Genomic DNA, 27,522 nt, shown 5'->3' with positions numbered 1-27,522 from the left:
GCTTTCAAAGTCTGTTATTACGGGCGTGAAAACAAAGTTTAGATTAAAATCATATTTAATACACCTTAAAACCGTACCATAAAAATTTCGAGCATGTCACAGTGTTGCATAGTCCCCCGTTTTGTTCGGAAAAAAGGGAGGACAAAGGTTTCTGAAAGACAAAACTGTCTCAAAACACAGACATTCATTGCCCCGGAACGCATATTTGCCATAATTAATTTCAGATATTGCAAAATATTCACAAAATGAATCTAATTATAAATAAACCCGCGTAGCTCATCCAAAAACTATGAGATTTGACATTTCGGAGACCTCACGCTACACTAGCGCCTCTAGTGGCGAATTCTTTCGCGATAGCCCTCATTGAGAACCCCCTTTTTCGAATATTTGCACCAACTTACCCGTCAGTTGTAACTTTTCGGAACCCAGCTGAATCTTCTTTCTCCACAAAGCATTTAATACGCATTCTGCATTTAGTTCATAGTCGCCGTTTTAACAATAAAATCTATTTGCTTTACAATCGAGAGAGTGTATTCCTTGTTCAAACAATTATCGGCGATTTTTATTGCTACTCGAGTTTTTCCATATTTTCATCAGTTTTTCTTTCTATTGCAAGTGTTAATATTATTTTGAGTTTTTACTTCTTCACTAGTTATTTTTATCTGGTATTTTCATACTGCAGCTAGAGGTATTCGTTCTTCATATCACTATCAATAGGTGATCACTCATTAACGCATCACTATTTTGTTTCCTTAAATCTTCCTACACACGTATTAGTAATCTACGCGTGGTCAGGGGTGTCTTCAGTCGTTTAAATAGTTAATTTGTTGCATTTATTTATGTTTTCCTAGTTTTTTTTCTCTGGTTTCCGTTTTTTTATTTTTATTTACTCGAGTAGGAATTAATTTCTTTGTTGTTTAGTTACTTCGCTTCCGCTTTTCTTAGGTCGTATAGATGTTCTGGCAAAGAAAAAAAATGTTAAGTACTTAAATAACAAAATCATATCAGTTATTTTTAAATTTATGTAAAAAAAGGCAGGTAATAGTTCCAAAATTGAGTAGTTAACTAACTATACTTATATGTATTACATTCGTAGGATACTTACTTGAATCTTCCTGCCCTCTGGAGTATTCAGTCTTCATTCCCTTTGAAGCCTTCCTTCTTGCCCTGTTGGGTCTTCTTTCTTTCTGTTGTCTCGGGTCTTTTTCCTGCCCTCTGGAGTTTTTAATCTTTGTGCCGTCTAGTCTTCAGTCCTCTTGCCCTTGGAGTCTTCAGTCTTCCTGCCCTTTGCCTAGTCTTCAGTCTACTTGCCCTTTGCCTAGTCTTCTTTCTTCCTGCCCTTTGGAGTCTTCAGTCTTCTGCCCTTTGCCTTAGAGTCTTCTTTCTTTATGCCTCTGGAGTCTTCGGTATTCCTGCCATCTTGAGTCTTCATTCTTCCTGCTCTCTTGAGGATTCTTTCTTCCTGCTCTCTTGAGGATTCTTTCTTCCTGCTCTCTTGAGGATTCTTTCTTCCTGCTCTCTTGAGGATTCTTTCTTCCTGCCCTCTTGAGGATTCTTTCTTCCTGCCCTCTTGAGTCTTCTTTCTTCCTGCCCTCTTGAGTCTTCGGTCTTCCTGCCCATCTTGAGTCTTCATTCTTCCTGCTCTCTTGACTCTTAAGGATTCTTTCTTCCTGCCCTCTTGAGTCTTCTTTCTTCCTGCCCTCTTGAGTCTTCTTTCTTCCTGCCCTCTTGAGTCTTCTGTCTTCCTGCCCTCTTGAGTCTTCGGTCTTCCTGCCCTCTTGAGTCTTCGGTCTTCCTGCCCTCTTGAGTCTTCGGTCTTCCTGCCTCTTGAGTCTTTGGTCTTCCTGCCCTCTTGAGTCTTCGGTCTTCCTGCCCTCTTGAGTCTTCGGTCTTCCTGCCCTCTTGAGTCTTCGGTCTTCCTGCCCTCTTGAGTCTTCGGTCTTCCTGCCCTCTTGAGTCTTCGGTCTTCCTGCCCTCTTGAGTCTTCGGTCTTCCTGCCCTCTTGAGTCTTCGGTCTTCCTGCCCTCTTGAGTCTTCGGTCTTCCTGCCCTCTTGAGTCTTCGGTCTTCCTGCCCTCTTGAGTCTTCGGTCTTCCTGCCCTCTTGAGTCTTCGGTTTTCCTGGCCTCTTGAGTATTCGGTCTTCCTGCATGCTTGATTCTTCTTTCCTTCTGAAGTTCCGTTTCTTGTCTTCGTGCCCTTTTGAGTTTCTTTCTTCCTGCCCTCTCGAGTCTTCGGTCTTCCTGCCCTCTTGGGTTTCCGGTCTTCCTGCCCTCTTGAGTTTTCGGTCTTCCTGCCCTCTTGAGTCTTCAGTCTTCCTGCCCTCTTGAGTCTTCGGTCTTCCTGCCCTCTTGAGTCTTCGGTCTTCCTGCCCTCTTGAGTCTTCGGTCTTCCTGCCCTCTTGAATCTTCGGTCTTCCTGCCCTCTTGAGTCTTCGGTCTTCCTGCCCTCTTGAGTCTTCGGTCTTCCTGCCCTCTTGAATCTTCGGTCTTCCTGCCCTCTTGAATCTTCGGTCTTCCTGCCCTCTTGAGTCTTCGGTCTTCCTGCCCTCTTGAGTCTTCGGTCTTCCTGCCCTCTTGAGTCTTCGGTCTTCCTGCCCTCTTGAGTCTTCGGTCTTCCTGCCCTCTTGAGTCTTCGGTCTTCCTGCCCTCTTGAGTCTTCGGTCTTCCTGCCCTCTTGAGTCTTCGGTTTTCCTGCCCTCTTGAGTATTCGGTCTTCCTGCATGCTTGATTCTTCTTTCCTTCTGAAGTTCCGTTTTTTGTCTTCGTACCCTTTTGAGTTTCTTGTCTTCCTGCCCTCTTGAGTCTTCGGTCTTCCTGCCCTCTTGAGTCTTCGGTCTTCCTGCCCTCTTGAGTCTTCGGTCTTCCTGCCCTCTTGAGTCTTCGGTCTTCCTGCCCTCTTGAGTCTTCGGTCTTCCTGCCCTCTTGAGTCTTCGGTTTTCCTGCCCTCTTGAGTATTCGGTCTTCCTGCATGCTTGATTCTTCTTTCCTTCTGAAGTTCCGTTTTTTGTCTTCGTGCACTTTTGAGTTTCTTTCTTCCTGCCCACTTGAGTCTTCGGTCTTCCTGCCCTCTTGAGTTTTCGGTCTTCCTGCCCTCTTGAGTCTTCGGTCTTTCTGCCCTCTTGAGTCTTCGGTCTTTCTGCCCTCTTGAGTCTTCGGTCTTTCTGCCCTCTTGAGTCTTCGGTCTTCCTGCCCTCTTGAGTCTTCGGTCTTCCTGCCCTCTTGAGTCTTCGGTCTTCCTGCCCTCTTGAGTCTTCTTTCTTCCTGCCCTCTGGAGTCTTCGGTCTTCCTGCATGCTGGAATCTTCTTTCGTCTTTCCTTCTGAAGTTTCGTCTTTTGTCTTCGTGCCCACTTGAGTTTCGTTCTTCCTGCCCTCTGTAGTCTTTATTCTTCCTGCCCTCGAGTTTCTTCCAGCCCTCTCAGTCTTCTTCCTTTCTACTCGAGCCTTCTCTCTGCCGTCAGTCTTCGTTTCATTACGATATTTTCTTTTTATGTAGTTTTTTTTTTACTTTTTGTTTTTTTGAGATGTCTATTTTTTTGTAAGTTTAATTCTTTTCTTACATATTTTTTTTGTTTTTTTTTCATCTTTTTTTTATTCGTCATTTTTTACCATGTATCTGAAACAAGTGATTAGGATACTTACCTATATGTACTTATAGTTTTTTTTATGCTTTGGTGACTACCTGACTAGATTATTAGTTTCCATCCAGTACCTACTGATCTGCCGTCATCTGAAATGGGTTAAAATTTTGCAGTCACGAATCCACGTCGGATATAATGGTCAAGTTGTTTTCTACCTTGTCAGTTTCATTGATGCTCTTAATTTGCCCTGAAATGCTTGGTTATTATTCCTTACTTGCTGGCAGATTTTTAGCAATTTTACCTTCATAGTTTGAATTTATGCTTTTTTTGCCTTATCTGAAATAAATCATTATCGTTCACTCACCGCTCCACTGGTTACGTACTCATGCTCATACCCTTGAGGTTCGCATTGGGTCGAATAATGTTATTCTTTTATTTTTAAGACTTGTTGAACCGCACCTTTATGTACTGTAATTTTCCCTTGTTCCTGATGTGAAGCAAACTGATTTCGTACTTGTTTCGTTCGAAGTAATTAAAGTGTTTAAATATTCTTACTTGCAACTTGCAATAATGGACTCTGGCTAACTCGGCAGTTAAATAGCTGCAATGTTCATTCCTTCCACTACATAAAAGTAATTTTACTATATTCACATCCAAATGAATAATCCAAATAAAAGTAATAATCCAAAATCCACCTACACCCCGAATGTCGTAACGGAAGTACATCTGAAATGAATCATTAGTACCTATTCACTCACCAAGGTTCTGCCTAGTGTACCTTCCTTCATACATATACAAAGGTCTTAGTCGGCGAACGTTTTCCTTCATATTTTAGGCAGTCCAAGTATCATGAATTTTTCAAGCCAAAAATATCTCAAAGACACTTGCAACGGTGACGGAAAATTACGTAGATATTACTAGGTGTTGTAGGTTAGCCTCTTTTATATTATAGTAGAATATTTTTACGTTTGTCGCTTAGATCTGCAGCTTCTTCAGTTCAGTTTGTATTTCAAGTAAGTAGGTATCTGAAAATAATCTTGAGGATTCGCCTACGACATTCCTATTTGAAATGATGGAAGTCTTATTTCTTACTAGCAGTACTCCAACTCCAGCATATTTTATTTCACACTTATCTTATTAAATATTTTATTTCATTTTGTAAGTACCTTGAACGGATATTCTTTGAAATTGCAACTCCAAAAACTCTGCATGAAATATACTACTAAGACTTTATGTGCGATAATGAAGATGAGGCTCGTGGACAATGACTTGACAAATTTGCTGTAGAACTAATTTAAAAATTTGTATCCCTTGTGATTGAAGTTTTATTTGCTTTCCAAGTAAGTATCTGAAATGGCATTATGGTATTTATAGTAGGTACACTTACCACTCTACACCGTCAGTATGAGCGCGGTTGTATCTTCTTCAGTTTTATTTAGTTAGCCGTTTAAAAGCTCATACCTTATACGCCAGGAAGCAGAGCAACATCTGGATTTAACTGGCCTTGTGGAATTTTATTTTTCACATTTAGTAGGCATCGATTGCTGCTGTAGGTATTTAGTCGTTCGTTTTATATTGCATTGCGTTGTCAATAAATTATCTATTACTTGCCATGCTGACAAAAAGTCGAACTTTAGCGATTTTCAAATTTCGTGTAGATAAATGACATGATTATATATCATGCATATTATTATAAATTCTGAAGCAATTCTTTTACATCTCGTTCGCCGTTTACATTCAGTTGGCCTGAAAGCAATCATTAGTTTTCTTCCACTTACCAATGAACCAGGTACGTTTCAATATTTGAAATTCAGTGTCATGGCTTCTAGTATTGGTTCTCGATGTGGTACTTAGCCATGCTTTGAAGTTGTAACAAAGTTTGTACAAAACGCACCTTATTAATCAATGTATTTAATTATAGCTTTTTCTGTAGATCGTGCTCCTTACAATTTCATATTGATTTCATTTCCTCTTGTATCTGAAATTGTGTGGTCTTACCTGCCAAGCTTACGGATAACAAATCCAATTTGCCTCATTCATCTGTATTTTAAATGCTAATCCAAATATATCGTAGGTACCTATATTAATTTGTAGTAGGTACCATTAAGCATTAAACAAAAATTTCACTCTCCATGTAGTTAGGCGTCTTTCAATAAAATGTCATATTCTTATATAATAGGTCGGACCGTAGGATGTTTTGAGAAGATCCTTAAATATCTGTAAAACAAATCCATTGTTTTGCATGCGTCGCTGACGTGGTGATCGTGCATTTATCCGCCACTGGTGCATCTATGAAAACGAGCAACCCACACAATGACATAAAATCTATAGGTATTAACAATAAATAAATTAGGTAATTGATTATAGCAAAGCACATACATAACTGCAATTACATCGTCTCTTAGCTGTGGATGTTGAATATTCTTCGCCCAATCATAATAGCTTTCCATCGATGGTTAGGTTTCTGTAGGTAGCATAATACAACGGATTTCCCCATAACATGAATATGATATCAGGTTAATTCAGGTTATTCACAGAGAAGAAATTCACCAGCACGCTGCTTTTCAGGTAGGTATTTGTAACCACTGCTACTCATATCATGATTCGCTAAGTTTGCCTTGTTAGAACTAGGTATTTAGGGACTGCATTCTTCATTATTACCAGTAACATTACCATGCCGTGCGAAGCAGCTGTCCTTGTTACTATCTAAAACAATCTAACGGAACACATTTCGAACACGACAACATACGAAGCACAAATAGTACTTAATAATAATTCCACATCAGCCTTTACAGAGGTAATATTATAATACAAAATCAAATATTACATCAATTTAGTACATCTAAAACAAAATATAGCGCACAATTGTATTGCAGGCGTAATAAAATGACATAAATAGGTAAATAAAATAAGCGGGTTACCTAAGAATAGACGCCTTTCTACCTGTGAAAATAGGTAAGTACCTACAATTTAAGGCAGTAAAATGTGTATCAAAAAGCAGGAGAAACAAGTTAAAAAAAAATTGTTTCAATAACGGTAAGGTACAGTCGCCATCAGAATTTCGGAGCGGCCAAGGTGATCAAAAATCTAATACCTATAGAGTGCATGTGCCGATATTTTTGACCACCTTGGCCGCTCCGAAATAGCTGATGGCGACTGTACAAATCAATCTTAAACACATTGATCAAAGTAGTGACGTTGCAACCGCATATCAACACAAGCACCATTTTGTAATGAACAGGAACTAGATTAATGTCTCCCAAATTGTTGTTGGCATGCTTCATGCAAGTTTTAAGTCTTCATCTAAAACAAACCTAAAGTCACCACAATTTTCGGAAACAAAGTAATATTAGAGAAAGGCTTATTAAGAATAGCTAAGCTACCTTTAATTTTTTCAACAGCTCATCTACACTGAGGCGTAAGCATCTTATCTAGACACTATTCGAAAACAAAATTCATAACATACATAGAAGATACAAATGTGTCCAATGCCCAATGACACATCGCCGGCGGTATCCAGTGCTTGGTGTTAGTGCAGTTGCAAGAACAGATTATGGTGAAGTCTCCATCTAAAGAATAAACTAAAGACATCTCGAAAATAAAAGGATTACTTTAAGAGGGTGTGGCACAAACTTACAAGTTTTTCCAAACTATAGATGCATATACCGTCCGCAATATAATTACTTATTGTGTTTTAGTGCAGTTTAGCAGCTCAATAAACAGTTTATGGTAAAGTTGCCTTCATCTAAAACAAACTAACACCACATTTCGCAAACAAGTAAAGTGCTACCTTACAAATACTCCCCCAAGCCACAGATTGCCGGCGTCACATCATATTGTGGTGTTAGTGCAGTTGCAACGGCTGAACTACAACAAAGTTATGAAACATATTTCGAACACGACAAAATTATAAAAACAACGTAAGCAATACAGTAACGTAGTAACACAAAGTTCCACTACAATATCATATCATAAGGCACTACATTATTACACCAAGAGAAGCAAGCGTTACATTTTCAAGGAATATAAGTATAGTCTAATCAAGTGGTGAAGAAAATAACAAATACTGCGTAAGATAATGCAAAATAATGCATACAATGTTCGACTCTACAAACACAAATTAAATGTCTCAAATATCACTCACTCACAAAACTACAACGTTCTAACTGACTGATGACTTCCGATGAAAGAGTTTTGTATTTCAATATGATTGATTTGCGGTCTGATGATGGTGTTTGCTTTTAGGTGACCTGTCTTGAGAATTCAGAAGGCTTGCCTGCTAGTATGTTAGGTAGTTGATGAAGTCAGTCGGCGTAGTCGTAGTTGAAACGGTCCATACCATACTCGATGCATCGTCGATGAGCTCGCCGATTGATTACCAGTGATCAATTCTGTGAAATAAATAATAGCTTACGTTCTGTCGGCGATCGCAGATTACAGAGGTACTAGTAGCTGAAGTGTGATACATAGAAGCTTGTTGATATGTAATAGATGCGAAGATCGAAGGACCCGTAGTCTGAAGGTATACTATGTAAGCAGGTAGGTACTTATAGGCCCTATATTGTCAATTCGATGATCAAATTGCAGCCTAGTGGTAATGCAGTTTTTATGATTATCGATGATTCTGTTTGCGGATTGGACGATCCCGTAGGTAATCCGAAGACAGAAGAGCTCTTAATCTGTTGACTTATGACTATAGCCATGCAAAAGATCTACGAACCCATATTCGAAGATCCTTCGATAAGACGATATCACGATCAGAAGATCGACGTATTTGTAGTCAGAGGATGACGAGACGAAACAAGATAAACAGTCTGAAGCTCGACGAATGCGCAGCGTGATTCGCAGATCGAAAATCTAGCTATGTATGAGTATTAATTAAGTATGACATACTTGCAGTGCGAAATCAGAATAACGATGAACTACCCGTCCGAAGACATGCACGTTCATTGCAGTTCGAAGACCGATGAACGCGCAATTCCAAGACGATAAATGCGTTGATCGAAGTCCGACGAATACACAGTTCGGATGACCGACGAACACGCAGTCCGATGAACACGTAGTGCGAAGACTAATAAATATGCAGTCCGAAGACGAACCAACTTACAGTCCGGAGAGCGACGAACTCGCAGACCGAAAAACGAAGAAGTCCTTTAAGACAAACCAATAATGGATGTGCAGTTTAAAAACCTTTGAACATGCAGTTGGAAGGCCGACGAACTCGATGTTTGAAGGCCGGCCGACGAACTCGATGTTTGAAGGCTGACGAACTCGATGTCTGAAGACCAACGAACACTCAGCCCAAAGACCGACGTACACGCAGTCCGAAGACCGACGTACACGCAGTCCGAAGACCGACGTACACGCAGTCCGAAGACCGACGTACACGCAGTCCGAAGACCGACGTACACGCAGTCCGAAGACCGACGTACACGCAGTCCGAAGACCGACGTACACGCAGTCCGAAGACCGACGTACACGCAGTCCGAAGACCGACGTACACGCAGCCCGAAGACCGACGAACACGCAGTCCGAAGACCGACGAACACGCAGTCCAAAGACCGACGAACACGCAGTCCGAAGACCGACGCACACGCAGTCTGAAGACCGACGGACACGTAGTCCGAAGACCGACGAACACGCAGTCCGACGACCGTCGCACACGCAGTTCGGCGACCGTCGCACACGCAGTCCGACGACCGACGAACACGCAGACCGACGTCCGAAGAACACGCAGTCCGACGACTGTCAAACTCACATTTTGACGACCGATGAACTCGCGATCCGAAAATCGACGAACACGCAGTCCGCCGTCGGCAAACGCGCAGTCCCACGAATACGCATTCCGACGACTGACGAACACGCGGTCCGATGACCGGCGTACACGCAGTCCGAGGAACGACGAACACGCAGTCCGAAGACCGATTACCTCACAGACCGAAGACAGGCGAACACGCAGTCAGACGAACGACGAACACGAAGTTTAATGATAGACGAAGTCTCAGTCTGACGACCGATGAACTCGCGACCCGAAGACACGAACCTGCAGATCAACGAAACGCTGAACCCCAGGCCTTACAGTGAACTCTAGGTTCGAAGAATGAAGTATAGCCTTAACCCGAAGAACTATGACTTAACTCGAAGTTTGACGAACTTGTACAATAAATACCGACAAACTCGTAGCCCGAAGAATGACGAACGAAGAGCTCGCTACCTGATGGCCGAGACACGCTAGTATGAATGAAGATAGACGAAATCCCTACTTTTTTAAAACGCCTAAAGATTAAAATGGGTAATAATAAAATTACAAATTTAAATTTGCTCATAGTTCGAATACCTTCAGCAGTGATCGGGTAGCCATGTAGGTGCAAATTACTTTTTACTGCAGAGACCATCGAGTGATAATGACGCAAATAGGCTACCTTTAAATATAAACTACTTAGTACCTCTCAAAAGCAGACTAATTTGAGTTGATTGCTAACCTGCGCCGTAATGCACGATCTGGCTCAACTCAAAAGGGCTTGAACTGCACAGCTCTAGCCAACTTTTGATCGGTCTTTTCAGCAGACTCCATATAGCACTCCCTCCTGGCAGCAGCGCGCTCAGATGCGCAGATTCATCTGGCTTGTTTGGGTCGACTGGATCTGGCTCCGGTGACGCGAGCTGGACCCCGCTTGCACTGCTCAGGCGCGCTAAATCGTCTTGGCTCGGGCTGACTGGATTAGGGCGCGCAAACTCGTCTGGCTGGCTGGGCTTGGGCTGACTGGATCTGGTTCTGAAGACGCGAGCTGTATCCGGCTCGCTGACTCATCTGACTCAGCGCGGCTCGGGCCGATTGGACCCAGCTCGCACTGCGCAGAATCTCCTGGCAGGAGTGCGCAGATTCATCTGGCTCGCCCGGGCTGACTAGACCCGGCTCGCACTGCTCAGGCGCGTACTCATCTGGTTTGGCTGGGCATGGGTTGACTGGATCCGGCTCCAGTGACGCGAGCTGTACTCGGCTCGCACTGCTCAAGCGCACAGACTCCTCTATCTGGGCGTGGCTTGGGCCGACTGGACCTGGCACCGGTGACGCTGACTGGAGCCAGCTCGCACTGCGCAGGCGCGCTGACTCGTCTTGGCCGGGCTGACTGGACCTGGGCGCGTAGACTAGTCTGGCTCGGCTGGGCTCGGGCTGAATGGACCTGGCTTCGGTGATGCAGGCCGGACTAAGGCTGACTGGACCCGGCATGCTGACTCGTCTGGCTCCGCGTGGCTCGGGTTGACTGGATCTGGCTTCGGTGATGCTGACTGCACCCGACCCGCTGACTCTTCTGGCTCGGCATGGCTGGCTCGGGCTAAATGGACCTGGCTGGCTGACTCGTCTCGCTCGGCGTGGCTCGGGCTGACTGGACCTGGCTTCAGTGATGCTGACTGGACGGACCCGGCACGCTGACTCGGCATGGCTCGGGCTCACTGGACCCGGCTTGCTGACTCATCTGGCTCGGCGTTGCTCGGGCTGACTGCATCCGACTCGCTGACTCTTCTGGGTCGGCATGGCTCGGGATAACTGGACCTGGCTGGCTGACTCGTCTCGCTCAGCGTGGCTCGGGCCGACTGGACCTGGCTTCGGTGATGCTGACTGGACCCGGCACGCTGACTCGTCTGGCTCCGCGTGGCTCGGGTTGACTGGATCTGGCTTCGGTGATGCTGACTGGACCTGGCTCGTTGACTCGTCTGGCTCGGGCTGACTGGACCCGACTCGCTGACTCTTCTGGCTCGGCATGGCTCGGGCTGACTAGTCTCACTCGGCGTGGTTCGGGCTGACTGGACCTGGCTTTGGTGATGCTGACTGCACCCGACTCGCTGACTCTTCGGGCTCGGCATGGCTCGGGCTGACTCGTCTCGCTCGGCGTGGCTCGGGTAGACTGGACCTGGCTTCGGTGATGCTGACTGGACGGACCCGGCACGCAGACTCGGCATGGCTCGGGCTGACTGGATCTGGCTTCGGAAATGCTGACTGGGCCCGGCTTGCTGACTCATCTGGCTCGGCGTGGCTCGGGCTGACTGCACCCAACTCGCTGACTCTTCTAGCTCGGTATAGCTCGGGCTGACTTGTCTCGCTCGGCGTGGCTCGGGCTGACTGGACCTGGCTTCGGTGATGCTGACTGGACGGACCCGGCACGCTGACTCGGCATGGCTCGGGCCGACTGGACCTGGTTTCGGTGATGCTGACTAGACCCGGCTCGCTGACTCGTCTGGCTCGGGCTGACTGGACCCAGCCTGCTGACTCGGCATGGCTCGGGCTGACTCGTTTCGCTCGGCGTGGCTCGGGCTGACTGGACCTGGCTTCAGTGATGCTGACTGGACGGACCCGGCACGCTGACTCGGCATGGCTCGGGCTGACAGGACCCGGCTTGCTGACTCATCTGGCTCGGCGTGGCTCGGGCTGACTGCACCCGACCCGTAGACTCTTCTAGCTCGGCATGGCTCGGGCTAAATGGACCTGGCTGGCTGTTTCGTCTCGCTCGGCGTGGCTCGGGCTGACTGGACCTGGCTTCAGTGATGCTGACTGGACGGACCCGGCACGCTGACTCGGCATGGCTCGGGCTGACTGGACCCGGCTTGCTGACTCATCTGGCTCGGCGTTGCTTGGGCTGACTGCACCCGACTCGCTGACTCTTGTGGCTCGGCATGGCTCGGGCTAACTGGAACTGGCAGGCTGACTCGTCTCGCTCAGCGTGGCTCGGGCTGACTGGACCTAGCTTCGGTGATGCTGACTGGACGGACCCGGCACGCTGACTCGGCATGGCTCGGGCCTGGACCTGGCTTCGGTGATGCTGACTGGACACGGCTGGCTGACTCATCTGGCTTGCTGTGGCTCGGGTTGACTGGACCCGGCTTGCTGACTCGTCTAGCTCTGGCTGAGTGGACCTGGCTTCAATGATGCTGACTGGACCCGGCTCGCTGACTCGTCTGGCTTTTGCTGACAGGACCCTGGACCTGGCTTCGGAAATGCTGACTGGACCCGGCTCGCTGACTCGTCTGGCTCGGCGTGACTCAAGCTGACTGAATCCGACACGCCGACTCTTCTGGCTCGGCGTGGCTCAGGCTGACTGGTCCTGGCTTCGGAGATGACGACTGGACCCGGCGTGCTGACTCGACTGGCTCGGCGTGGCTCGGGCTTGGACCTGGCTTCGGTGATGCTGACTGGACCCGGTACGCTGACTCCGTGAGCTCGGCATGGCTCGGGCTGACTGGACCTAGCTTCGCGTGATGCTGACGGGACCCGGCTCGCAGACTCCTCTGGCTCGGCGTGGCTCGGGCTGTCTGGACCTGCCTTCGGTGATGCTGACTGGACCCGGCTCGCACTGAGCCGGTGCGCAGACTCGCCTGGCAGCAGTGTGCTCAGGCGTGCAGATTTGTCTAGCTTGGGATCTGAAAACAGACTCGTTAGGCTGGAAAGCGCTTTTACCGCTCCGGTAGGCAGAATCATCAGGCTTCGCTATCACTGCTTAGCACCACACCGCTGGTTGACTGGGCTCGCACTGCACCGCGCTGGCGGGCAGAATCGTCAGGCTTCTCTACGCTGCTGGCACCGCTGTAAAGTGCAGATTCTGCACTGCTCAGGCGGGCACTCGTCAGGACGCAGCGATGTCGTTGGCTGTGTCCGGCTCGCAGCTGCTCTGGGGACAGACTCGTCAGGCAGGATTGGGCCCGCGTTGTACCACATAGGCGGGCAGAATCGTCAGGCTTCTCTACCACTGCTTAGCTCCGGCTGGCACCGCTGTAGACGATCAATTCTGCACTGCTCAGGCAAGCAGTCGTCAGGACGCAGCGATGTCGGTGGCTGTGCCCGGCTCGCAGCTGGTCTAAAAACAGACTTGTCAGGCAGGATTGGGCTCGCGCTGCACCGCGCTGGCGGGCAGAATCGTCAGGCTTCGCTACGCTGCTTAACTCCGGCTGGCACCGCTGTATACGGCAGATTCTGCACTGCTCAGGCGGGCACTCGTCAGGACGCAGCCATGTCGTCGGCTGTGCCCGGCTCGCAGTTGGTCTGAGGACAGACTCGTCAGGCAAGATTGGGCTCGCACTGCACCGCGCAGGCGGGCAGAATCGTCAGGCTTCGCTACACTGCTTAGCTCCGGCTGGCACCGCTGTAGAAGGCAGATGATTCTGCACTGCTCAGGCGGGCTCTCGTCAGGACGCAGCGATGTCATTGGCTGTGTCCGGCTCGCAGCTGCTCTGGGGACATACTCATCAGGCAGAATTGGGCTCGCACTGCACCGCGCCCGTGCAGGCGGGCAGAATCGTCAGGCTTCGCTACCACTGCTTAGCTCCAGCTGGCGCCACTGCAGAGGGCAGGTTCTGCACAACCTGTGCTGCACTGCTCAGGAAGGCATCCGGCAGGACGCAGCGATGTTGTTGGCTCCTTCCGGCTCGCAGCTGCTCTGGGGACAGACTGGTCAGGCAGGATTGGGCTCGCACTGCACCGCGCGGGCGGGCAGAATGGTCAGGTTACTGCTGTCTGCTTGGCTCCGGCTGGCTCCGCTGTAGATGGTAGATTCTGAGCCCGCGCTGCACTGCTCAGACGCGCGTCGGACAGGCCACCGGCTAGACTCGGCCAGCACTATACGCGCGCAAACAAATCAGGCTGCGATGGCGCTAATCGAACCTGGCGCCTACACCGCGGCACTTGAGTGAGTGGGCTCGTCAGGAAAATCTATGCGCTAATTCCCGCCAGGCCTCCCTTGCGCAAAACTTGAAACTCATTTCCGCAGCCCGATTGCAGTTTGAAGGATGTTTCAGCAAGCCCTGCATTTAGAAAGGTAATATTTTCGCGCGTATTGCTTACGATGTAGAATGTTCATTTGATTATTTCGCTCGCCATTTATTGTCTTGTCCATCTATTACAATTTCTACCATATTTAGAAGCAGGGGCGGCCTTTGGAGGCGAAGCAGAGCAATCTCTCAAGAAGAAAAATATGGAAGTATTTACTTTTAACTTGCAGTCATTTTAAAATTAATAAAACAACGACAAAAAGCCGCCGCAATAGATAAGGCCGTCCCTGTTCATAAGTGCAAGTGTAACTACTACTAGGTTTTAGCACTGATATATATTTTATTGATGTGATGAGTATTTCATTAGTAAATAGATTTTAGCAGCGCCCTATGTACCGGGACACGCTTTGCTTTATAGTTTAGTATAGTATAGTACTTTTTGGATTTTGAAGATTTGTCGGTTGATAATCATTTATTGGCTTTCTTACCATAACAGGTAGGTACTTGAGGGCTAAGACTTGATGAGCGAGTTGGTCTCGTCGTTAGCAGACACCGTCACGCGTCCTTATCCGGTGGCAAAGCAGAAGACCGCCGCCTAGGAGTCTAGGATGCAATGTAGTCTCTTCACGGCAGCAATCAAATTTCTATCGACAATACTGCGAACCAGCAGCAGTTAGTGCCTACTGGACGTGCTCAGAGCAGCACAGTCAAATAATTGTTCATATGCAGTTTACATCATCTATATTAATATGGCTATCATTTGAAGTACCGAGTACACATTAACTACATTTAGATTGTCCAGTGGACTCACCATTACAAGTGTTCAAATAAGTAGGTTCTGATCAGGCCGCAGCAGATGTCAATGACAGTCACGCTGTCGCTAAGCAGGAGCAACCAAACTTGCGAACACTGTGGCAAAGCAGCAGTTGTCGAAAGTGGGATACGCAGTGGCACGGCAGCAGCGGTCAGGTCGTTGACACTGTGGCAAGGTAGCAGATGTCGGTAGTGACTGACGCACTGTGGCAGGCAGCAGTGGTCGAACGTGAGAACACTGTGACAAGGCAGCAGTGTTAGATACAGGGACGCACTGTGGCATGGCAGCAGTGGTCATGTATATGGACACTGTGACATAGCAGCAGATGTCGGATACACACTGTGGCAAAGGCAGCAGTGGTAATATGTTCGGACACTGTGACAAGGCAGCAGTGGGTACATGTGTGGACACTGTGACATGGCAGCAGATTGTCGAATACACTCACTGTGGCAAGGCAGCAGTGGTAACACGTTTGGACACTGTGACAAGGCAGCAGCTGTCGATCAAGACTCACTGTGGCAAGGCAGCAGTGGTCACATGTGTGGACACTGTGACAAGGCAGCAGATGTCAAAAACTGGTGTACTGTGGCTCGGCAGCGGCAGCCAAGTTTGAAGACACCGTGACGAGGCAGCAGATGTCATAGCACGCTGTAGCAGGGCGTAAACTGGCGAATAAAGGAACTTACTAGGCAGTAGCCGTTAAGAACAAGGTTGCTACTGTAGTTTCAAATATACTTATTGCATCACAGAATTATAGGGCACAGGGTAGTAGCTCCGTAGGCCGTTGCAGCCACGTAGTTTCCAGGTGAAACAGCAGGCAGGTCGACAGCAGCTATCTCTCAGCAATCAGGACGCAATAACGTAGCTAGATAAGTAGGTAAGGTAACTAACTAATAAGCTGTCTACATTTCTGAGAACAGTTATATTTGGTCTGGCTATGTAATGAGATTATAAGTATCTCTAATGTCAATAGTTTTCTTTTTTTACAGCGCCGTATATAATATATTTTATCATATTAGCATTCAACTAACAATAGATTTCTATTCGAAGTTTTAAAGGCAAGTTATGTTTGGGAAATTACCTGAATGAATTTAGAATAGAGCCGACGACTGAGCATCCGTAGTCGCACCCAGATTGATAGCCATTTGTAGTACACATTCATTTTGGTAAAATCTTCAAGACTATTTTATTGTCCGGGAAAGATTTGAAGCAGAATATGGAATTAGCAGTGTATGATGATAACTTTCCTCGAGAAGCAGCTCGGTAAAATGATTTTTTCATTTAGTCAGTAGGTCGCGATCAGCTCGAGCTTCAGATGAATATTGCTTATCAAAACGATGCGGGTGATCTAAGCTAAACAGATTTCAAAGACACGGCAAGCAAAATAATTAACGGCGAATTACCCGCTAAAAATCAAATTCTCTAAATCAAATTTATAGTTTTCTTGTCCGTATTCGAACTGTCATCGAATAAAAAGAAAAATTTTAGTGGCCTTACATACTTTCGGGTCCTTTCGTGTAGAAACTTCCTCACATTTGTCTGCGAGCTAAACCATTAGCTTCATGATGGTATGATTCATAATTTTATAATGGTATTTAATGCTATACGTAGCTCGGGTTCGGCTCCATAAACAAGTTTTTAAAGTGGCAACTTCATCATTCAATTGAAAAGTAAGAAGTACTTATTTAAAAGAAATCTTAGATCCAAGAGTGCCGTGATCCAAGTGATTCATTAGTCGGTAGTATTATTTGCTCCAAATTGTCATCACTGAAAAGATTGTTATTGCGAAGTTTGTAGTTTCAAAATACCTCGGTCACCTGCTTTTCGGGCAATGTCATTATCACTACTACTCATTGCGAAATTTGACAATTCGCAATTAACGTTGCATAGTAGACGAACAGGACTTGTTCAGATTATATAGAAATAAATCCCATAAGTCGCTCTCGATGTGCTTGCGACTGGCTGGTCTGGGCTCTCATATAATTTGTTCTCGTTACAGGTAATATTACAGTATCACAGATTTGCGATTGATAAGTGCTCTTCCTAAAACAAAACACGACATCCGACAGTTTTGTACAAAAAAAAATGAGATTACCATTTTTAAATCGTAAATTTACAAAGAAAAAAAAATAGGTAGCAAGTTAGCCAATTTAACATTAGGGTAAGGCATTAGAACTGAACAAATTATACTTTTACTTGCACGAGCGTTACCAGATTTTCCTCAGAAATTGAGCTTAAGACCGGCTGCAGGTAGGAAGTGTATGCTCTGTAGTAGGTACCTACATGCTTGCTTAGACCGCAACTCGCAGAGAGAAGCAAAATTCTGCCTGCAGATAACTAAGCACACACATTATAAAAGTAGAGGAACAAAAAGGAGGTTCGGCCATTGATTTTATACAATCATCGTTCTATCTGCGCTCGTAGTCATTGTTAACGTTTTCTCTGAACTTCCGTAACTTTCTTGCTACCTAAATGTATATTTTCTGTTTGTATAATCTTGAGTAGATGCATTAAAAAGTTCATCCTTCACTTATTCATTACTCATAATATTATTTCAGTGCAGTAATTGTTGGAAGTCTAGCGGTAATTTTCATTATGTTGTTCATTAGAGATATTTTAGGTTTTTCAACGGAGTTGTAGGTTTGTAGATATTCAAGAAAATTCAGCGACTGGGATGGGTTCACTTAATTATCTACGCCATTAGAGGCTCAGTGAAATAAAATCTGAAAAGATGAAATGAAATGGTTAGGTTAAAGTCCCCTTCGATGGATGGTTTTCAATCATGACATGACTATCTATCTTGATAACGGTCAAAACAAGACAGACTGATCTATCACTTCATGATGAACTTGCTGGTGATTCTTTTATTTCTATGTCCATGTATTTTTATGTTTTCAAGGTGCAAGCAAGATGAGCCTATGGCTCAGGCCTGAAATAGGTATATGTTTTCCTAAAATGTTCAATTCTCAAAACGTCGGCGTTTTCACAATGTTAGCACTTCTATTTTGTCAGCTTTCTCAAAATGTCTTCTACCTATTTAAGGTGTGTATAATCTCAGGAAGTCGTCTATTTCATAATGTTTACATTCCTTTAGTATTATAGCTTTACCACAAGTTCTGCTTTTCCATTATGTTCACTACTTTATATAGGCTATAGTCTTTATTTTTCCCATAATGTACCTATGCTTGATTTTCAAATCAATGTTCTATATGTAAAAGGTTTAATTGCTTGCATACTCTTAAAATAAAATTTAAAATGATAAAGATAATTTTATGATAAAGATATTTTTAGGTAAGTAAATGTGTTGTGTTCATAAATTGCAGACATTTTGAGAATGATACTTTTCTGGAATGCACAAATTGTAAGGCGGATATTTTGAGGTTGCAGACATTTTGGGAATAAGTACTTTCTGCAAAGGGAATACTTTACAAAAACGTACATTCTGGGAAACGGACACTATAAGAAGCTAAAATTTTGAGAAGCTGACATTATTTATGCAAAAGACGTGCTAACATTATGGAAAAGCAGGGCGTTTTGGGAAAAATACATTTTAGGGAAACGGACATTTTAGGCCTGAGCCGAGCCTATTTTATTTAGTAGATAATAAATAACAATCTTAAACGCTTTAACAGTACGTAACTTTAGCAAGCTAAATAGTTTTTTGACAGATCTATACTAATCACAATTATAATATTTTAAACAATTATTGTTTAACAACTGATTAATAGGTTATGTATTATACAAAATGTATTAAACAGTTGCTTAATTCAGTTTTATATAACTAAGTTTAGACTAAGACACTACAAACACCAGAGGTTCCCAAAATTTTACTCGCAGACTACTTGAATTTTTACTGTTTTTGGTACACCCCCTGCAGCTACATTACTACTATTTTCGCTAAATTCTCATTGTTTTTCACGCCAACGTAGACCCCCTGGGGGTCCACCTCGACCACTGTGGAAACCTCTGCTTTACACGGTACACTCAGTGTATACACGAACTAAATCTGTACGCGGGTGACACGCGTGCACAGACAGACACTTCTTGTATACACTGAGTGTACAGTGTCAAGTGTCGTAGTGTATTTAAGCCTTTAAAATTTAGCGACTTCTCTCAACTCACCTGTTTTAAATCCGAATTCGGTTTAAAATCAGTTCATTTAATTTTATCTTAGAACTAAGTTTTTAATTTGTAGTGTCACTTGTAGAGACTTTCATGGAGTGTTTATCAGATGCTAGTAGCGAGTACCTATGACCGGTAAGACTTATCTGTGGTTGACCGCAGATCCACTCTATCAGGAGCTGGGCTAACCTTCGGGGACAGAAGGCTTCACCTCGCTCGTTAACTTTTTCATTGGTCGACTTCAACATGAGCAACCACTTTCACCACGCGTGGTTCCGGATGTTTAGCTGTGGAGTAGGTACGGAAATCAGTTCATCTATTCATTTTCCTATCAAGTTGAAATATAAATCTGACTATCTTTCTTTAATTTAAGTAAATATATTGTATTTCAAGAGACCCAAGTCTTGAATGTAGTATTAAATTGGGTAGTAATGCACGAAAAACAGAAAACGAAAGACTTGTCTACAACATGCGATAATTTAAACACACCTAGGCGCTGCTGACCAAAGGTCGCCAAGTTCAAATAGTGCTGATTGAATATCATACAAATACAACGTTGTAGTTACGGTACGGGCTATGTAGTAGCTACATCCCTATCCATGTGGGAGGTGTTATTAAAACGAGAATGTTTGTATGTACACATCAGACTATTAACTTGGCACAATTTAGATAAACGATAGGTATGTCATGACCACTCACCGCATTCTAATAAATCCGCGCTTCCTGTTCCTATATTTAGATCAGTGATTCCATGATTCAATATTCATGTAGCCTATAGATGTCGCGAACCTCGATGGCATAGTAGGTAGGTATGTTCCGAATAGCATGTCCCGGATAAATCATCAGCCCACAAAAAGAAACATTTGTTCTACGCAGTCTCCATCAGACTTATCGCGTCGCGTGCGCGTGCAGTTTGCATATCCTAATTATAGTGCTCGGCGTCGCCGCGTACAAAACTTGTGTTTCAAGTAGGTATAATATGCGTGCATATTTCGATTCTTTACCTAAAATTTAAAGTCGGTGCGTGCCGACCGTATCGGTAGGTCACGGATATTTCATTGTCATCACTCGCAGTCCCATAGTCACGCAGTTACAAAATTCCTTCACGCTCGCGATCACGAAGTCGATTCGCCTAGGTGTAGATAATTTATGGATCCTGTTTGGAGAGGAAAGTTATTGCACAGTAACGCCCTAAGTGAGAATACATTCTCACAAGATTTTATTATGATCAGTAAGTACCTATGATTATCAATAAAGAACCACAATGTCTGTTTCTGTATTTGAAGCATTAACATTTTTCACTATACTATTACTTTACACTAATAGCAGTGACTCACCGAGACTTGTCAATGTACTTCACTATGGGATGGTATCTATTGTTCAGTGTTCCGGGTAGGTAGGTACGTAGCGTCGCGTGACGCGCCGAGGCCGAGCAGGCTGACGCACAATGCGATTGCGAAAGCCTTCTCGTTCGAGATTCTGCAGCTGCACGGTTACGGCAACGCTGAGGTCTAAAGACAAGTTACACGCAAGGGGCCCGAGTACGGGCTCGGGCACACAGTGATAAGGTATACAAACACGTACCAGTCTTGTGAGAAAATCATGTCACCTAACGTTTACCTAGTGGGCTGATAACCGGGACTGTGTCATGAGCACGCCGTAGGTATGTAGTCGTGGGCCGAGGGCCGGAGACCTTTATGATGCGGCAGCGGCGGCTTGGGAGCACGCCGCAGACTGCTCAGCGGAAAACGCATGTTCGATCTGGATCGGTGGATCGCTCTCGCCACTTTCTTCACGAAGCAGCGAAGTGACGATGTTGGCTCATGGAATAACACATTTTGGGTGAAATCACAGTAACAAAATAGGAGAAAATACAACGGTTTTCATAGAAAAAATATTTTTATTCTCATACTTAAACATATGTTACAATTTTTCTTATTCAATATGAATAATAACGAAATTCCAATTTAATTATCGAGAAATAGATAAAAATTGAAACATTACTCTACATATTTAAACAAAAAAAACTAAAAAAAATGCATTGATACCGTTACGAACCCATCGTAGCTAGCAGCGACCGCGCCCCAGTGGCAGCCAAGATGGCGGCCAACGGCCAACGGAACGGATGCAGACCCACGCGAAACGCAATGGGACTGTAATTTAGAAAAAACATCCTACTTATATCACAGACACAAAAACAACTTACATTAGTTTTAGCATAATCTTGGCAAAGGTTTAACATTGTCTAATTCTTTGAAAAAATTATCTAGTCCGCTGAGATCGTTCTTCCATAAATTATCGATTTTCTCTCGTTGCTCTTTGGCGATTTCTTCTTGTTTATTGCATAATCCCAGATCAACTTGCATCTGGGCCCATCGTCTGGCACGTTCACGTTGTTTCGCAAGCAATTCGTTCTCAGCACGAGTAAGAGAGGTACTCAAAATGGCGATTATCCGTAGGTCACGCTTTCTCTTTGTCTTGGCATTTAGAGATTTACTTTTAACTTGGCGAACCCAGTTAGAAAGGGATTCCGCTTTACTTTCACAAAAATCAACGACAGATTTTTCGTTGGATTTGTACCCCATGGTGAAATAAATTTGGGGCAAAAAATATGGCGGCAAGATTACACACCTGAATCCAACCCAGCCCAAATCACTTGAAGAACTTGTCACTGCACTTTACGTCCACTCGACACCACGCTCAGAGATTCAATGAAGGGCGGTGACGTCATGGCCGCCTTTTATAGGCGACACCAATGTGGCCCGTCTGCGCACAAAATGGCGGCCGTCCAACGACGAAGTATAGCGAACACGGCCGAAAATAGACGATCAATAATCATGCGTTTCGGATACTTTGTACAATGGTTTTATTTAAAATGTCATCGTATTAAAGCAAAATATACATTTTATTTAACGAATACGATAGAAAGATTTGTTAATTAGATGCTTTGTAAATTGATACCAGTAGTGGCAAAGTTATCTAAACATACTATGATACTCATATCAATATCATAAATTTAATATATTTATTGATCAAAAAGTTTGTGAAGATTTTTATTACTCGGATCCATCGATATATTGTACTAGCGTAGAATATATGTCAATGCTAGGATCATGCAATAGAGAGACATAGGATAGTTTTATCCCATAAAATTGCATAGTTGAACAAACGCTGACTTCTTTCTAAGGACATGTACCTATTTGTTATTAAACCATTTTTTTATTTGCGTTAGTTTCGAGGAAAGTTGATATATCGACTTTAAAAATGAGAAACCCGTGAAGTGAAATTCATGGCAAAACTTATTTAAAATCTTTGCAATCTGTTTTTCCGTCATTTGAGCTAATTGTAAAAGAGAACTTATTTTCTGTCACTTAAATTTAGATTTGTCACTAAACTGCGATACCCTAATTATAATATCTATCCCTAAGAAATATATTAGTCATCATATTCATATTAATCAAAACTGTCTCTAAGTATGAGTCATCAGGTTAATGTAAACCTGTATCCTAAATTATAGTTTGATCATCAAAATTCGATCACCAAAATAATAGATCTGTCACCTAATAAATAAATCAGTTCCTTAATTCGATGCTTCTACCTATTGTACTAAGGCAGCAGCCTATTATACTTGTAGGATAAGTACAAATGTTTGTAGTAGGTACTTGAGTCTTGGATGTTTGTATGTATTTAAGTGTATATATGTATGTATGTCTACCCGTTGTTTAGCACCCATAGAACAAACTTTGCTTAGTTTGGGGATGGGTCAATTGGTGTAATTAGTTAGAGGATATTATTATTATTATTTCATTCATTGTATATCATTATCGTCAAATTTCAGTTCAATTATTTGATGATCAATATTATTTTCCAGCGATTAAAATTAATTTTTAGGTAGCCATTTCTATATTGTTTGGTGACACATGTATTATTTTGGAACCCGATATAATTATTTGATGATCAATATTATTTCCGAGTATTTTTTAAATAATAGTTAGGTAACCGTTTTAATATTATTAGGCGATTCAATTTACGTGACAGATCTACTATTTTAGGAACAAATATTATTGATTAGGTCGCCGAAAATGCATTTTTAGGTGATCAATAAAATCATACCCATTGTAAAATACATGGTAAGGTAATCAGAAGACTTTCATGTCGGTTAAAGTATATAAGTAAATAAATATTCCACTAATAGATTAGACATAAAAAGTCGTTTTAGTGCTTTCGCTACTGGTTATTTAGAAAATCATATTTCCTTCAACGTTTCTTCCAGGAATATTTTACGGGCCGTCAATACCGTCATGGGTTTTAAACTTAAGCGATACCTATAGTTATAATAAATTATACGCTGGTAAAGTTCGTCATCATCAAAATCATTAATAAGTAGAACCTAATTCTCAAAATTAAGTAGAAAAAGATTATTTCTTTCTTTTTTTAAACATAATGTCTAAAACGCTCTTTTGCATAAATCAAAAAATATCGCTTCAAGGTTATTTCCTTTCCACCATCTATATTATTTGTTAGTTTGTAGACAGACACATTTCACATAATGATAGACCAAGATATTGAGCAATTCGGTTTTAGTACTTGAAGTATTGAACAGTTGGGCTGGGTCCTGTGTATTGATTTATTTATATATTTGAAAAAAGAATTTCGACAGGCTGTGAGTGACTAATGCTTTCATGCATTTACGACCAACGATACAAAAATGATTGTTATAATACTAACAAGTACGCGTAAAATTCGTCTATTATTACTTATCTAGAATGAAGTACCTATACCTACTTACACCTTACAATGTACCTAGCTACTGCTTATGGTAAACATTTTTGTTAAGTACCTAACCCTTGGGAGTGACAGAAGCGAGGGTTAGGTAAGTTTCTGATGAAATACCTCGTAATTAGTGTAATAACATTTTCTCAAACATGCTATGTAATGTTTATGTTGTGTTCCATAAAACAGGCTTCAAAATATACTGTTGCAAGCCTAGGCCTGCAAGACAACAGTCTTTTGTTTCAATGCAAAACGTCAAATATCCACGATAAAGACCATTATACATTATACACGACTTTAAATTAATAATCTGATTTTCTATGGTTCATTTATTAGTTACTGAATAAATTCACAGGACTATGAATATTCTATATCTAAATATATAAAAATATTAACGACGCGTTTTACGTCAAATTATCATTTAATTTACGTAATAAAGTATTAATGTAGCTGATTAAATGGGCTGCAGTTCGTGTATAATGGCCCTAAAAGCCGAACAGCAAACGCAATAAAAAATAGTTTTGGCGGGAAAATTTACAAGTGTCATTGTCTTTTTTTTTGATTGACTGGACTTGAACTTTAGCCATTTTGCAAGTAAGTTCCATTGTCATTTCAAGCTTCGTTTAGAAACGTGATTTTTTATTGTAATATAGCAATTTGATTTTATGGGGATTATTTTAACGTTTTAAAACATCATGTTAGAATGAAACAAACACTTATATATAGATGGTAGTTATAATTTGAGTCTGGTACAATTTTAGTTGTCTTACGAATAAAACATTGATTTCTAGGAGTTTTTATTTCTTTTAGTGCATGTTTTAGAAAAGCACTAGACAAGCCTCGGCGTGAAAGAACATGCCAGCCTCGTTATACCTATCCATGCATATCTATGCATACTCGGCCTGCAAGCCTTTCTTTCCCGGCCTCTGCAGTAATGTACTATTGTGATACTTGTCATCACCGACATCGCGTAAAAATTAAGTTAGGTAGTTAACAAGTTGCCACGCCACTACTACATTCTCTAAATACCTAGTTGATTTTCGCTGTGGGAGAGTATCCGAACGAAATAATCGACATCGACGCATGTTTTCACAAGCGCATGCGATAAGCGGGGCCAAGAGGAAGCAAGCGGGTTGGGGGAGGTGGGAAAGCGAATGTCGGGCGGTCGGTCGATGATCGCCTTGGCAAAAGGGGAAGAGGGGAAGAGGGGCCTCCCACGTCTTGGAAAATTCTATCTGATCCGTGAAAATAATATTGCTAAATTTAATGTTAAGGCTGAATGAGGTACCTACTATGGCTAAATTATAATTATGGCTTAAAACCTAAAAGACAAAGAATAATAAAAATGAGTAAGTATCTAGTTAATGCAGATGGTTTTTCTTTTACCTGTTTTACGGGCCATAAGAACCTTAAAAGAACCTATCCTATGCTTTTTTTTGTTTTAGAACAGTAGGTAAGTCTCTACAATTAATAAAACAAACAAAACGCTCTCATAATTATAAAGGATGCCTTAGGATGCTGAAACCTTGTAAAGCTAGTAAACTCCCTACCTACTTCGGTACCTACTTAACCAAGAAACGCGGATTAAGTAACAAAGAAGAAACCATTCAAAGCAAGTAGGGTAGGGGACAACCCTCGTGGATAATATAGAACAAAGGAAACGAGAACACCGAAACACCTTGAGAAACATGGCAATAAAGTTGTACTTAACAAAATTTTGAGTCATTAATTTCATTATTACTATAAACATTAGTGTTTCTTTGACAATCATTTTCTCGAAAAACAAGCAAAATGTTATAATAATAATATAACAACAAAATGACGCAGTTAGCTCTTTGGAATTTTATTGACTCATTAGTTAAATGTATGCTAAAATTTAGCTTAGTTCCCTCGAAATACGTACTATAATCGCTTCTAGTTCGTTGAAATAATATTAATATCGCATGTCGCATGCCTGCCGAGTGAACGTGACGTCATCACAGGGCACGATCAAATCCGAAACTTAATAAGGTGAAATTGATCTCTTAGCAGTTTAAACTCTGTTGCTAATACATTTAAGCTACAAAATGGCAAAAAGTTGATCTAAGAGTTATTGGTATAAAGAATTCAACATGCGACATTTGTTCGTCATTCATTTCATGTGCACGCTGCACGAACGCTGCAGCTGCCTCTGTGTCTGTTACTGTGCCCAACGGATTTGGAATGAAATGAAATATATTTGTATAGATAATGGTACGGAACCCTTTGTGCGCGATTCCGACTCGCACTTGGCAGGTTTTTTTGTACTGCCAACAGAACTACTTCGAATAATCCACGCCTTTTCCACATACCGAAGTCTGTGAGATTTTGAACCCCCCCGACGCAAAAAAAGAGTGGTGTTTTATGTTTGACTGCTATGTGTGTCTGTATCTCTGTGTGTCTGTCTGTCTGTGGCAACGTAGCTCCTAAACGGGTGAACCGATTTGAATGCGGTTTTTTTATATTTGAAAACAGGTTTTCTAGCGATGGTTCTTAGACCTTTTTCATCAAAATCGGTTTCGCCGTTTTTGAGATATTGAACTTTGTCATTGTTTCAGTTAGGTAACCGGTTTCGTTATTTTCGCACAAACTGCGGCCTGGCTACTAAAACGGTCGGAGAATTAAAGAAACGAAAATGTTTTTGTAGTAACTACTAACCTAAGTAAACAAACTATTGTTTTAATAGTAATAAACAATATTAGGAACACTTAACTGCACATTAAGATAGTCATTTATTATGACCTAAAAAATCCGGTCTTTTGCTTATCAGTAAAAGTAGCACGTATAAGACATAAAATCATTACTTACTTGAGTAATTACTGATAATTCATTTTAATAAAGAAGGAATATTTTCGTACCGGATAGGTACCATTATTAATACGGGGGAGGCTTGTTAAACAGTGGACGTCCTACGTACGACTGATATGATGAACCCACCATGATCCTACCTACGCGAACGTATTATCATGGTATTTTTGAGCATCTACATAGCTCTGATGTTCTGATGGCGACAGTAGGTACTTGTTGGAAGTGGGTACCTACCTATTTTATTAATGAATCGTATAAGGTGGTATCAGGTAAGGTACTACCTAATAGCGTACTTAAGGAAATTGGTACCTAATTAACAACTTTATTCAATTAAAAGTTCACAATATCGTCACTAATGATAATGAACCCCTTAATTATAAAGGCACCAGTAGTGATTACCTAATGCTATTGATAATGAGTGAAACCGAAATTTGTTTAAGTATTTGTTTTAAGAACATTAAAATGGTTACTTTTTCTTTGCAGCTTACATCGTTTTCCAGATGTATATAATGTCCACAGGATATTCATTTGCAGAGGTAGCACTAGGCGTAGCGTGTAGCGTGTAGGCGATGTGAGCCACCACCCCGCGGTCTGAGGGACCTCGCGCCGCTACTGTCACATCAGATGAACAGCATAGAATCCGAGCA

General features: G+C 42.9%; 2 protein-coding genes and 1 long non-coding RNA gene across 4 annotated transcripts; all 3 read right to left on the bottom strand.

Moving 5' to 3' along the window:
- Window positions 1-486: 486 nt before the first annotated feature.
- LOC141432687 (uncharacterized) lies at window positions 487-1,318 on the bottom strand. The gene is made up of 2 exons (XR_012451854.1): window positions 1,106-1,318; window positions 487-959 (listed from the first exon to the last, which is right to left on the bottom strand). It is a non-coding gene; the product is annotated as an uncharacterized lncRNA (long non-coding RNA).
- Window positions 1,319-12,273, bottom strand: LOC141432990 (uncharacterized). Its single transcript, XM_074094829.1, has 2 exons — window positions 10,062-12,273; window positions 1,319-7,970 (listed from the first exon to the last, which is right to left on the bottom strand). Exon 2 carries the CDS (start codon window positions 3,290-3,292, stop codon window positions 1,319-1,321), a length of 1,974 nt encoding a protein of 657 aa, XP_073950930.1. The 5' UTR covers window positions 3,293-7,970; window positions 10,062-12,273.
- A 78-nt stretch (window positions 12,274-12,351) lies between these two features.
- On the bottom strand, window positions 12,352-22,063 carry LOC141432685 (uncharacterized). Of its 2 annotated transcripts, XR_012451853.1 has the most exons (5): window positions 21,908-22,063; window positions 19,976-21,429; window positions 19,277-19,563; window positions 12,895-17,877; window positions 12,352-12,821 (listed from the first exon to the last, which is right to left on the bottom strand). XR_012451853.1 is itself a non-coding variant. In XM_074094399.1 (4 exons), the coding sequence occupies exon 4, from the start codon at window positions 13,052-13,054 to the stop codon at window positions 12,473-12,475; it is 582 nt and encodes a 193-aa protein (XP_073950500.1). In that variant the 5' UTR covers window positions 13,055-17,877; window positions 19,277-19,563; window positions 19,976-21,429; window positions 21,908-22,059; the 3' UTR covers window positions 12,352-12,472. The 2 variants fall into 2 exon arrangements, 1 of the variants encoding a protein (XP_073950500.1); XM_074094399.1 differs by having other exon boundaries at window positions 12,352-17,877; window positions 21,908-22,059.
- Window positions 22,064-27,522: the final 5,459 nt, after the last annotated feature.

The sequence above is a fragment of the Choristoneura fumiferana genome, chromosome 11 (genome assembly GCF_025370935.1).
Source record: "Choristoneura fumiferana chromosome 11, NRCan_CFum_1, whole genome shotgun sequence".
NCBI classification, from domain to species: domain Eukaryota; kingdom Metazoa; phylum Arthropoda; class Insecta; order Lepidoptera; family Tortricidae; genus Choristoneura; species Choristoneura fumiferana.
Note: the sequence above shows the minus strand (reverse complement) of the source record. Positions and strands in the feature narration are given on the sequence as shown.